The 14,272-nt window shown below is 33.4% G+C and overlaps 1 protein-coding gene across 2 annotated transcripts in view; it reads left to right on the plus strand.

Moving 5' to 3' along the window:
- CSMD1 (CUB and Sushi multiple domains 1) overlaps window positions 1-14,272 on the plus strand; it is a 1,060,835-nt gene that overhangs the window by 927,981 nt on the left and 118,582 nt on the right. For both annotated transcript variants that reach the window (XM_063150718.1, XM_063150717.1), the window contains exons 38-41: window positions 1,579-1,697; window positions 5,383-5,452; window positions 7,427-7,543; window positions 11,368-11,577. In XM_063150718.1, coding sequence (XP_063006788.1) covers window positions 1,579-1,697; window positions 5,383-5,452; window positions 7,427-7,543; window positions 11,368-11,577 — 516 coding nt within the window. The remainder of the gene's footprint in view (window positions 1-1,578; window positions 1,698-5,382; window positions 5,453-7,426; window positions 7,544-11,367; window positions 11,578-14,272) is intronic.

The raw sequence follows: 14,272 nt of genomic DNA on the forward strand, positions 1-14,272 counted from the left end.
TGGAAAAGAGTAGAATTGTGTGAAATTTTTATTTGTGCATTTAATATTTGTAAGGCATTTATATTTGAGTGATGAAAAGTACATACATAATGGTTTATGGCATAAAGTTAAAACTATGTCTCTATGAAAATGTGTGATCAACATTACCTGTAAGAAAATTGTATTTCCCGAGAAAGGCTAGGGTCTCAGTGAATAATATCAGATATTGTTTCATGATGAACTATCTGGAACAACAGACTAACATGTCACATATCAGAATACAGTCAATATTGTTAAATAATGCAATTTCTGTACTAAACACAGTCCAGTTGCACATGCTGTCACCAAACAGGCTAGATTTCATAGGAAGATATTGAGAGTAGTAGTCGGGGTTTTTTTTCCACGCAACTGAATTGAAGGATACACAGGATCTCATTCAGCAAAGTATCATGTTTCTCTGCTTTTTACAGAATTTTGTGCTAATCAATTCTCAAAATATCTTCTCACACATTATGGAAATTCCATTCTTGGCTTCTATGGATCATATCCTCATAAAACATAAAAAACAACATAATAATGTTTCAGGAGTAATTTTCTCAAACAAATATTTAACAATTAAAATTGTATTTAAGACTGATATTTGACTTCATAAAAGGTCTTTCACATGAAGGAAATGAGATTCTGTTGTCAGACCATGAACTTACAAATTGCTTCTTCTGGTCCTTGTGTTTGCAAGAAAAATCTTAAAAGCACAGAATTACTTAATCTACTCTCCCGTTTGTCAACTGTCTTGTTCATTTGCAGTATTTTCACTTGGAAAAGTTGATATTTAATTTTCAGTAGTGTTGACTAGCAAACTCCTTAGATAGCACACAAGGCAAAACAATGATACGCACTTGACAAAAAGCAGAATTTTGTACTTTAGGTTGCCAAATTAGGTGACCAAATTTAAGAAATTGCTAATAATGGAGAATCTTTGTTAAACTAATCTTTTGTTTTCTCACACCTGGCTTAAAAACAATTAAGAACAGACTATCCAGTGACACCTATGGAAATACTGAGTTTTGGATTAAAGTACTAAATTTCAATGTCTAAATGTCTTTATAGTCCATGGAGTTGCCTAAAAATAAGGAACCACCAATAAATTCTGCTCATTTATTGTTGAAAAGAGAGAATATGCATAAAATGTATTCCATTTTTCTCTCTCCACTACCTTCACAAGGATAAAAAAGGACTAAAAAACCCCAGTAAAGCAAAATGAGCAAACAAATAAAACCTATGATTTTTAACAAGCTAAAATCATAATACTGCTTTGGAGACTATAAAACTGTGTAGTGTGTCATAGCAATGTGACCTGGTAATTGGTCACAGTGTATAATCTCTGTGCTTCAGCCATACCACTCATATTCTGTCGAACAGTTGTGAAAACTTCTGTGTTTTCAACAAAATTTCAGTTTATTGTTGAAATTAATTCTTAATTAATGTTTTCTTAAATACCCATAATTCTGTGTAAATAATTCATTAAGGCAGAGAATATCAGTGAAGACCTGCTGTCCACTTATCTATGTTTTTTTCAATCTTTGCCTTTACTTTTTCCAGCTGTAGGTCTTGCTGCCTGTCCAGAACCAGTAATTCCTAGCAATGGGATCAAATCAGGAGATAGATATATGGTGAATGATGTTTTGTCATTTCAGTGTGAGCCAGGATATACATTACAGGTATTTCTTTCTTTCTTTTTTTCTTGGAATAATACACTGTGGAATGATTGCCAGGAATAAAATGCCAAGAGACTGGTCCAAAACATATTCTAATGAAGAGTCTGTAGTGTGTACACAGGGGTGATTTAGGTGGAGCCTATGTGAGTGCTCCCAAATTATAAAGCTACAAATGTGTGGCATTTCTGTCCCTCAGTAAATCTGGGCTGGGAAATTTTGTCTTAGATCATCAACATACCATTGAGCAGTAAAGGCCATCAAAATGGACACTGAAATAACATGGAGAAAATGTTTTCTCTAGAAAATTTTTATAGTACTATACTATAGAGTGCTGTGTTTCTTCCTTTTGGGAGATTTATTTATCTAGGCTGCTATATAATTGCTTTTCATATAATTGGCAAGAGGTGTCTGTTTAGTTCCTCATTGCTGTGATCCTGGTCGCTGCTTCTGAGCTGTTATGACTGAAATATATTTAGGTAAACATCTGATTTATGGCTAAGCTTATAGCATAGGAAATAAGTGAAAAAACTAAGCCTATACTAATGGTTTCCTACGGAGATGGGAAATGATCTCCATATAACACAATTAATTTAATATAAAAACCAGCCATCTAATCTCAATCAGCTGTTCAGATTTTTATTGTGACACTAGAGATAATCAGCCTTACTCCTCCAAGGACTGATCCATACTAAGGTTTCGTGTTAGAACAGGAACTTTACTCTTAAAGTATCATTCTTCATCAGCAATATCAAAAGGTTAACACAGGTATCAAACTTGAAACTGCTTAGATTTATTGGGTTGATCTCTACTTGTATTGCCCATCATACTGCAGACTCTTTTATCCCTACCTTTTTCAACTTTTAGAAATATCTAAATCTTGCATATTGAAAAAGGGCATCATTATTCAGTTTTTAATTACATGGATTAGAAATGGATACATGCTCAAGATACAGCATGATCAAATATTCTGTCTATACTTAAAGTAGTACTGGTGAAACACTGATGTGGAGTGATAACAGTAGGATAGGAATACTTCAGAAGTGATTGGAATAAGTACAGGAAAATTTTGAAGATAATCATTGTTAGACCTGGCTTGATGCTTTGGATGTACTCTTACTTACAAAAACAATCAGAATCCAAGTTCATAAATACGGTATTATTATAAAATTATGATGCATTTTTTAGGAGGAGAGCTGCACACAAAAAAACTCTCATCTGTATTAAAGCTAAATTTCAGTGCACTGTGTATATCACTACCACAAAACGATATAATGTCTTTTGTCTGTGGGCAGCTCTTCTCTGTAGCCCTCTCATATGACTAACTGGACTTTTTCTATATACTTACAGGGATTCTATTATTAAATACTTTCTTAAAATTTCATAGCATATTGTTCCTTAACTGTGTATATTCCAAATGTAAACCTCTTTTTCAATAATCTAAAATTTTAATACTAGCTGTGGAAGCTGACATATGTAAAACCTAGTTTTATGAGCTTGTTCAAAGTGTAAAACAAAGATCTTCAATATCCAAATTCAGTAGAAAATAGTTTGAATATTTTCAAAATATTGATAAAAATTGCTATGCTGTATGGACTCTGCTGTAAGAAAGTTCATATGTGTATATATATATATAGCATGTTAGTCAGACAGGACAAGTAAAATAGGATCCAAATTAAAGAGAAATAATAATGAAAATAGTGTTCAATGAGGCACAGTATGTTTTATATTCAACAAATATAGACCAGCATAACTTTTTATAATTTTTTTTTCTCTTTAGCTGTGAATTCATCCTCAATCTTTAGAGAACATATTCACAGCTAGCAATAACAATCAGCTGTGGATTAGTTTATAATTGAGACTTACCAGAAAAGTCATAGAGCTCAAACTACTACCTGGAGATGCATAAGAAATGTAATTGCTAGCTGTAGGATGAAGTGTCTCCCCACAGGAGGGAATTTTAAAAGACTGAAATCAGAGTGTGCTCTTGTTGGAAAGAGGCTTGAAGCTAGAGGAATCATTTAATTTTATTTTTCAAAAGATCCTTTATAGGCTATTTAATGTTTTTCCTGACTGTGCTACTTAAATTTCATCTTCTCCCCTTAATTCACATCAGAGAAATGCAATCACAGAAAACTAGAAAAAGAGAATAAAATAAAATAATGCAATCTTGGAAGACTAGAAAGTGAAACAAGGAATATTGCATTAATTAAATTATTCAAATCTTCATCCATTTTGCAAATAACTAAGATGACACAGTAAGTGCATGCACTTATTTTCCTTTAGAAATGTAGCTTTTAAAAAAATATTTTTATTGAATTATCAATTTGGAGTGTTTTTAGAAGAAAAAGACTAATTTATTTTTCATTATTGTAGTGAAAACTGATCCTTTTTTCCTTCCAAGTAATTTTCTGTATGTCTTTATTTTGGCTTTCAGAACGTGATTGCCTAAATATACTTAACTAAATGATTAATTAAAGGAGTTTTATTCCATGCAGTTCTATACGAAGTTTATTCAAGGTAGAGTGTAAACATTCCAAATGGTGTGGAAGAAATGTCATCAAATGGATTTTCTTTTACTGCAGTTTACCTATTCATTCTTTTTCTTATTTTTATGAGATTATGATTGCTATGGACAAATAATATTTAAATCAATCGTCATATTATATTGATAAGATGCGCTGCCTTACAAAATTTTAGACTCATAATACACCTGATCAAAATAAGCTCAGGATGTTAGGTGACTAGCACGAGTTTGTATATCCAAATGATCAAAACAGAAACTAAACCCTGTTCTCAGTCCTGCGTCTCAATCTTTGTATCCGTTTCTCTCACTCCTGCCAGTTTATTCAGCTTTTGCATTTCAGCAGCAGAATGCATAACCTGAGTATCTCAAAGGACAGAATTGACAAAAAACAAGATTTTTTCTGCTACTGTTAATGGTTTGAACTGTTCCTAGGGAAAACAAAGATGGGAGCATTTTGCTCCTAGGCATTCCCCCTGAGGTATGTGGGACTAGACTGTGCAAGCTACAGCCATGCCTTGATTTACTTCCTGCCATCACATGAGTCTGCTTGGTTCCTGTGATTTTTCTTAAAAATAGACAGAGTAAATGAAACATGACAGCTGTATAAAGAGGCACTTGTATTTCTACAGCTGTCTGCCAAGGTGTTGCATGAATGCAGTGGGTCGTGTTGTGAGGCCATGTGAGAGGTCAAGGCCTGCTGCTGTTTGTTGATGGCAGTCTTGGCATGGTCCACATAGAACATCTGTAGTAAGCAGATGAGGAACAAATTCCTGTCCGTGTCCGTAGTAATCACGCAGAGCAATGGTTGATTCACTGCAGGTTGCAGCATAAAACTCAACCACTGTGCTTGCACTGCAGATGGAACAGGCTGGAATGGAAACAGGCAGTGTACTAATCAGATGAGAGCACATAGCTGCTTCTACTTTTAAGAAATTTTCAAGATACCAGAGGAAAGATGTTTTAGAACATTTATCCAAGAGAAAAATAAGAACATAAAACCTTAACTATTTGAAAATAGAGTTTCATTCAAGCAATTATTATGTAGTTGGCTGAAATAAGAACATATATTAATTAGATTATCCAGGAGGTCCTGTGTAGCTCTGTCTCTCAGGAAAGTCCCATAAATGAGTATCTGTAATCTGATATTTTGCCCTTTCCAAACAGGGCCGTTCTCATATTTCTTGTATGCCAGGAACAGTTCGACGCTGGAACTATCCATCTCCTCTCTGCATTGGTATGGAAACCTGTTTTCAGTTTTCTGACTATCAGTCACAAGAAACTCCTGACCTTGTCATGCCCATTGTTCCTCAACTTAATTCTGCCTAAATCAAAACTTTTTTGAGTTTCCATTTGTATCTATGAAATATGGAAAAAAAAAAGATAATATTTTTGTCTATAAATGGTTAAATGCTATTTTTAAAAAATATTGTGAGAGTGGGCAAATGCGGAAACCCATATGTTAACCATTGTTTTGCTTTTCCTGAATAATCTGCTTTGAATCAGACTAAATCTTCCTCATGGCATTAAGAGATTCCTTTTACAGTGTACTCAGATTGGAAAACTTAGGCAGTTCATGCAGGGCACCTAGAAGATTTCCTAAAGAAGCAGGCAGTGGAGAGCAGCTCTGAAGCCAAGCCTTCCGGAGTGGTGGAATGAAAAGGAGTTCCAGGGATCCAGGAAAGACTGGCTCTTTTCATCTGAGAAAGCTGTTAAATTATGCTGAGTTCAAAAGTAAAGCTAAAAAGCATTTTCCTCTTAGTACATTTAGACCTTAGCCAAACAGATCTGAGTTTTCTGTGTATAGAAAATAATCATCTGCAGTACTTTTTCTTGATTAGACAGAATTTAAGAGAGTCAAGATTCTGCTGTGTTTTGGTATGCTTAGTTCAAGAAAAAATAGGAAGTGAGGAGTGGGAAGCACATGTCCATCATAATGTACTGTCACTTTAGCTTTGAAATATATTCCTCAGTGAATGCTTTTAATTTTAATACTCAATTATCAAAAGCTGTTCCTATATAGTTTCATATCTAAGAAGAATTCAAAATATTGTTATGACACTGTACAACACTAATGTGGAATAGTTTCCTTGTCAAGTTGAGCCCATGCGTTATTTTGTATTGCCAACTTCTACAGAAGGAGTCGATTTAGATTGATACGAAGGTAGTGCATTTCTTTCCAATCAGTTTTAGAAATGGAAAATGTATTCAAGGATGGGTGTTTTGGATTTTGGACACTTCTGTTCTTTCTTGTCTTTTCATGGTAATCCTATGTTTCACCTTGCGTGATAAATATAGTCCCTTCTTGAAAACATTGAGCTTAAAACATAACTCTCCTCCTTCTCTCACCTCTAACACTTAAAATATTAATTTTTATAGAATGCAAGCCAAAATCAATACGATTATTACGACAGTATCACAGTATCACAACTGTGTTATCAGATCATGTGTCAATGTAATGCCTGACCTGGAGACTCACAGGCCTTATCCTCAAATAGTAAATATAAAATTGCAATATTTTAATTTGATTTCTTGAAGTTGTTCTTACTTCATATTTGTGTCCTAGCATATGTGTAAACTTAGCCACTTTATTGGAGGATGCTTCATGTATTTATGTGTTAGCTTAGTATCATCCCAAATGATGCAAATGGGTTTTCAATTTCCAAATATGTGAATTTGCTGAATAGAAGCATAACAATAGAAAGTAAATAATTATTCTGTTATGCAGCAAGTCTATTTTCTTTCTGAATTAAAGCAAAAACTGTGATAGGTTTTTTTTTTCCTTGCTTGCTTTTAAATGCAAGTGTATTCTTGGTTATATTGAGTAATAGATTTGTTGCTGCATCATGATTTGAGATCATAATTCAGTTTAATTCCAGATTTGTTTATCTGATTGTGAAACATATCTCAACATAGCGCCAGACCTTTTTAACAGTAATTGCCAAGCTGACACAATGGGTTGCCTGGTCTATATGTGCAACTACACATTTGCAGTTATATTACACTGAACATATCACCTTAAGTAAAGATTTTGCTCTAAATTGCATCCTTTTTTTTTCCCTCCTTCACAAGGAGTGTTTTGACTATGATAAATTTTACTGCTTTTGGGTCATGGGAACAAAATGAAAAATCCATTTTGAATTAAGCATATTTCAAATACTAAGAAATAATATTAATAAAAATACTGTGATTTTCTTTTTGTTTTTAATAGCTAAATGTGGTGGAACACTGACCAATATGGCTGGGGTGATCCTGAGCCCAGGTTTTCCTGGAAATTACCCTAGTAACTTAGATTGTACATGGAAAATTTTATTGCCTATTGGATATGGTAAGTAAACTAACATTGGAAGATCAATTATTTGTAACCATGAGATTAAAAAAAAAAAAATATATATATATATATATATATATATATATATATATGTATATATATAAAAATATTATATTAATATAAATATTTTACTTCCAATATAAAGTTGATTTTATCCAGTGGATGTATTGTGAACCCCTACATAATTATTTGCTATATCTGAAATGAAAATGGTTGGCAATTTTAAAATGTGTCTTTGCCAGACCAACTTGTTATTAACTCAGCCTGTCTCAAAAACTGATTCCAAAGTAAATGAGATCTGTGGCATGAAGATATATCAGATGCAATAAATATTTTGACTTCTAAATTAAATAATGGTCTTTTATTCTCCAGGTGACTTTTAAAATAGTTTTTTATATTCTATAAAAATAGACAAAACCTGACTTCTAGAAATATGAATTTGGTTAAAAGCACTCTCAAACTCTATTCTAAATCCTAGATTATAGTTGTCAACTAAGACTAGTTTAATACATTAAAATTATTGTAATACAAAAATATATTCACAAATAAGTAATGACTATAGTGAGAAGGTAATCACAAATAATAAGGAATCTGTAAGTTCATGTACAAAACACAGTCTTCTGTCATTATCAGAACTGAAAGAGGAAATTCAATGCCAATGCTCAATAAGAAAAATAATTTAAAAAAATCATTACTAAATTTACTATCCCCTATTTGAGGAAATGACTTTATTTTCCATATTCTCCTTTTGAATTCGTAAGAGGGGTTTTTATAGTGAGATGTGCTACTTTCATAGTATTTTACTAAGTTAATCTGTAAGAAATACTTTGCTGCTGTTTAGAATAGTGCCCTTTATCAGTGAACACCTGGTAAAACTGATCCAGCATAATTATGGATAGCTTTAGTAGCCTTAGATATCCTTACAGATGTAGGAGAACCACAGGCAGTACACCCTTCACTAGTATGGACATTCTCCAGCTACATTTGTGGGAAATATAAGCAATGTCATCCTAATTAGGTAATTACAATACTGCCTTTGAAAAATAGTCCTTCACATGTCTCAGAGTTACTCTTTTCCATGTAGAAAATGTTTCATTAATTAATTGCACTAGAGCATCTTGTCTCCTGTTATTACTTCTCTCACATCTCTGAAGGCCTCTGGTGATGGTAATTCTATAAATAGAAAAGACAATAGTTTTGTTTAGTAAGGGTTTTAACACATGCAAGGTGTTTATAGCACTTATCTATCATTGCCTTTAAAAATACTACAAAGAATGTTTTTTACCACCAAATTCCATGAGTGATATTTTTCCCAAGTATTTGTCACAGAATTCACATATAATATCTTTATATCAAGTTTAAAAATTGTAATTGATGTGATCTTTCCCAAATTACTTCTACTTGGATATTATTTTAATTAGAAGTACAAGCTTGTGTACTGAAAAGCTATTTGTTTACATATATTCTATTGTTTCAAAAAAACCTTTGTGCTTAAACAAATAACAATAAAATTGTGGGAGCTAAATGTGCCCCAAATATAGTGCTTTCTTCATGACATGAAAATATATGTCATGTAAAAGAAGACATTACTAAAATCCAAATATTTTAAAATAGAAAATATATATTTTTCAAGTGAGTTGTTGTGATTTTAAAATGATCTTTTGTCGCTGTGAATTAATTAGCATTTATAAAAACAATTACCTCAGCTTGGAATTTTCATTATTCAGAGTACATTCAAGTGAGAGAGGAAGTGCTGTTGAGATTCAAGCAGAAAGTAATATATTTATAGTTTGACCAGATAATTATTTATTTTCTGTAGCTATCAGGTTTATTCCATGTAATTTTATGTAAGAAATTGCTTAGTGTAGAAAAATTCTTCTGTGACATATTAAATTGACATTTACAAATTGTATAGACTTGGATTTAAGGCTTGAGGGGACACATACAGTGTGTTCTCTAATTGAAATTAACACATTTGAAACTGCTTTAGAAAGTCTTTTTTTTTTAATTACCTTTAGACCTACTTTCATACCTTTAAAACACAAAGCTGTTCTATACTGAATACATACAACTATACATAAAACTTCCTTCTCAGAAATTAAATTAGAATTCAATTTTAAAGGTACTCCATGGCTTATCAGAGAATAATTCATAACAGTAGATTACTTTTATTCAAATACATAAACAATGTTTGGGCTCTATGCAAGTATGCCAGATTTGATTACCTGCTTGTCATTTTTGCAATTTAGGTATAATGTTAAGCGGCTGCTCAATTCTTTATCATTTCTATGGTGCTGACATCCAGTCTCTGTTGAAAATCGCTAGCTACTGATATTGAAGTCAAGATGTTTCCGGGCTGCTTGGTGCCCTAACTCATCTCAAATCCTGAGGGCATTTGAAAATTAGTGACTCCATTCAAGTTAGACTAGCCATCTCAAACTTCATACAGAGATGGCTGATGTTATCACTCTGATATGTTTGGTGTGTACCTCTCTATTGATGGTGCTGTATAAAGTGTTGTTATTCAGCAGCTGAAATATTTCTTTTCATAATTCTCACTTTGCACAGGTCAGAGAAGGCACTAGAATTAAATATCCCATACTTTAACAAGTGTTCTATAAAACCCAGTTTATTCAGTAGCTTATTTAATTTCACTTGTAGGAAAAAACCCTCTTTTTTATACCATTGATACAATCTTAAACCACAGAGGTGAAGAAATCAGCTATAAACAAGACTGAGTGCATTACCCCGGTAATCTATTACTTTGGTAATTAATCTATAATGCTCTCTTGTGCAATGAAGAATATGTCTCTACTGCTAAGTAAGAATGTCAAGCACAGTTAAGGCATCGACTGTTTCCACACTCCTTTGCTAGCTCATTCAGTAATTCTGTTTTTTTATGTTACAGCTGCTTCTTCATAGTCTACCAACCAAAGTTAGGCCCAAAAAGTGCAGTTGCAAGTTACTTGGCACTAGGTCTCCAAACCAGGGATTCATCTCTCATTTTTGTTTTGATATGATACATATGCATAGTTTCAGACTGGATTTCAGGTCCTTAGTCCAGAGGAAGTAGTGCCATAGCTGCAAAACAGCTCTTCCCATGAGATTTTGCTTTTACTTCCAACTGTTCTGCATATTTTGAATACTGAAAAGCCTTGTTCAAGCACCTGATTCCTGGAGAGGGTCTGTGGTAAATTGTCTGAAGTCCCTGTCTCCAACCTGGAGTCAAGTGCATCTTATAAAGCTGCATATGGGGTAAAATGGCTCCAAAGACATGCTGGCCCAAGCTAGAGGGAAAAGGAAACAAATAAAGGTGGTCCAGAGCAGGAAAAACGAGGCAGAGCAGATAGCTGGAACTAGGTAGGTAAACTTCCTCAGAAAATTCGCTCTGTAGGTGACCTAGCTGATCCTGAGCCTCTGGGAGAGGCCTTGGCGCAGCTACAGGGATGCACTTGGGATGGCAGAGCCCCAGCCATACCATGGTACAGCAGGATTTGTGATTTGCCCCTCCCATGAGTCTTTCTGTTGATTGGTTTAGAAATATGAAAAATCCCTCTGTTGACTTTGTGACTTTATGGCTTACTTTTATTTGTCCCTTCAAGTGTGATTATAATATTTATGGATAACAAAAAATATTAGAAACTCCAGCTCTTTTAATTCTTTCAGCAATTTCTTTAACTCAAGCATCCCCACTTTAAATAGTGACTAAAGTATAAATATAGTAATAATATAAGAACTATTATAATTTTATTTTTATTTGCATGCTTTACTATTAAGCAACATCGAGTTATAAAGTTTTTCTTCCTTTCTCAATGCTACAGGTGCACACATTCAGTTTCTGAATTTCTCCACTGAAGCAAATCATGATTTCCTTGAAATTCAGAATGGGCCTCACCACACCAGTTCTATGATTGGCCAGTTTAGTGGAATGGAACTCCCATCTCCCTTGCTAAGTACTACTCATGAAACACTTGTCCATTTTTATAGTGATCACTCAGAAAACAGGCAAGGATTTAAGCTGACTTACCAAGGTAAGGATGAATTAGCACAATGATCTTTATATGTTTTGTATATATTATATAGCATTTTAAAATCTATAGATTGTTTAATAAATAAGTTGGAATTTTTAAAACTTAAATTATCTTGAGCTGGAATCTTTGTTCTATTGATGTAAAAGCCTGAGAAGAAGGTGATATTATTTGCCAAAGGTCACACATGATAAGCTGATAACCCTTTCCATTCTACTAAGTTGTACTGTTACCAATTCATGCTTCTAGTATTCACTGTCTTGTTTTCCTATTTATATAATCTTTCCATGACTAATGTAACAGTAAGTCATTGTAAATATTCAGATGAAAAGATTTATAATTCACTATGTTATGTATTTGCAGTTTAGACTCCTGCGAAAATTTCCAGGAAATGAAAAAGCACCAGATAGTACATTCTATATCCATTTTCAAATGCATATAATCAGCATTTGAAAATGTGAACTTTTTGTGATCATTTACTATTTCTCTTTATCTTCATTGTTTGTTGCTTGTTTTTTTCCCACTAATGACAATAAAACATCATTAGTTTGTGCATATTTTTGAACTGTTAAAATAGTCTTACTGTCAACAGTTGAGCACTATTACAGGAGCTGAACAATTTAACATAATGGAATGGCTGGTTTAATTTTTGGATATCTGTGAGGGAATTCATGCCACCTTATTCTAGGATCTTAATCTAGGTAACTTAATTATGTGTTGGGGTTTTACTGTATTGGGCAGTTAAACACCACATAACCACTTGCTCACCTCCTACCCACCCCAGTGGGATTGGGGAAGAAGAAAGGAATACTAAAAGCAAGAGATCTTGGAGACAAAGATAAAAAACATTGTTTAACTGGTGAAGGATAAGGTGAAGAAGAGAGGAAGAAAATAAAAGTGATGCAAAGGCAACCATTCTCCACCTCCCACAGGCAGACTGATGCCCAGCCAAAGATGCCTAATGTCTCTAGTCCCCCTCTTTTCTCTTTTGTTGCTGAACATGATTTTTTATGGTACGAACAATCTCTTATTAGTTCAGGTCATCTCTCTAGTCGTGTCCTCACCCACCCTATTGTACATTCCCAATTTATTTACTGACAGAGCATAGCACCAATTCAGTTTGGCTTGCTGTCTACCAAGTCAGAATATTCTTTGTCACAACTCAATTTAATATGCAATGTCTTCCCTAACTGCTATTCATGGTATATAAATGTGGGAGGGAAATAAAATATGAGAGATTGGTATGGGTGTCACATTCAAACTCTTCTTATGGGCAAAAGGAGTACTGTTATATATGGAAAGCTAAGAGTTTATTTTTAGTCCAATTGATGCTCACACAGTTAAGTTGTCCACTTTTGTCATTTCTATAAATAAATTTGCACAGCGAAGCAAATGGAGCTGAGCTCCTGATATCTTTATACATTTAACCAGATGTTTTTATTCAGATTGCTTCTGATTTATCTCATTTTAGGATGTCCTAATATACTATAATTGGGGGAAAAAAGTAAAAAGTTTTATAAACGAAAAAAAGCATTACTTTTCTAATAGTGAAATTAATTTAATTTACCCTTAAAAAAAGAAGAGTAGAAAAAAAGAATCCATAGTTACAGTCACATTTGCTAAATCTATTCTAGTTAGTGAATTTGTTGCATTTTAGTGAATGTGTTACATATTAGGAGTGCCCAAAAACTTGCATACCTTAATTCTAATCTGATATGTTGTATTTAAATTACACTAAAAGAGATTTATGATTAAATTCAGGGTTTTTACTGTATGGTAATAAACTCAGTTTAATTCAAGGACTGATGTTTTTAAGTGGAAATAATTTTCTGCTAACCAGAATACAATACTCAATGGCACTGAGGTAGCAGACTTTTTTTGCTAGGTAAACACCTTTTTTGTAGATACCAATCTAAAAATAGAGAGAGGTGGGTGATGACTATGCTTATTCAATCAAGCTTGCATGCTATAAAGAAAAGAAGTTTTCTAGAGATCTTAGCATTTTATGAAGGATAAGGTTTTTTGATAATCCCTCATCTCATGGGAAAGTAAAGAATATGAACATTGTAGAGTGAATTATGAAACTACTAGTGCTATTTCTAAACTTTTCTACTGATTTTCTGAAGGCAGAAAAATGGTTATGAGATGGAATCTTAATATAGCTTGGGATTGTACTCTGAACCCATTATTTTTGGGAAGAAAAATAGTGAATGCACACTGAGAACTGTAAAATATTTTCTATCCATACTTGTAGATATCTACTGCTTGTCCTTGAGCCCATGAATTCTCACAGCACAGGATTTGAAAATATAACCTAAATCACTTAGGTACTGTGTGATTCTGAATGCATTAAAAAAGCTTTGTCTCCTTAGCAGAGCCCTGGGGAAATTACAGCTCTCAGTACCATTGCTGATCAGATTCTTATTGGTTTATGCTCTGGTATTTTCATGTTCTCTTTTCCCTTCAGCTTTGCAATTGCAATGCATTGGGAATGGTGGGCATTCCATTGAATTAAGATGGATTGCTAAATTTCTGTGTGTTGTGGAACCTTTTGCTTCACTTGCAGCAAGAAGGAAGTTCACAGGGATTGCCTGTTGAATTACTGAAAGAAATTAGAAATTTTTTTTTCAAGATAATGAAAGGACTTTCAAAGTCCTGATTTTTTAAAGAGCAAGATTTAAGTTTAATTACATTTTTC

Source organism: Melospiza melodia, chromosome 3 (genome assembly GCF_035770615.1).
Source record: "Melospiza melodia melodia isolate bMelMel2 chromosome 3, bMelMel2.pri, whole genome shotgun sequence".
NCBI classification, from domain to species: domain Eukaryota; kingdom Metazoa; phylum Chordata; class Aves; order Passeriformes; family Passerellidae; genus Melospiza; species Melospiza melodia.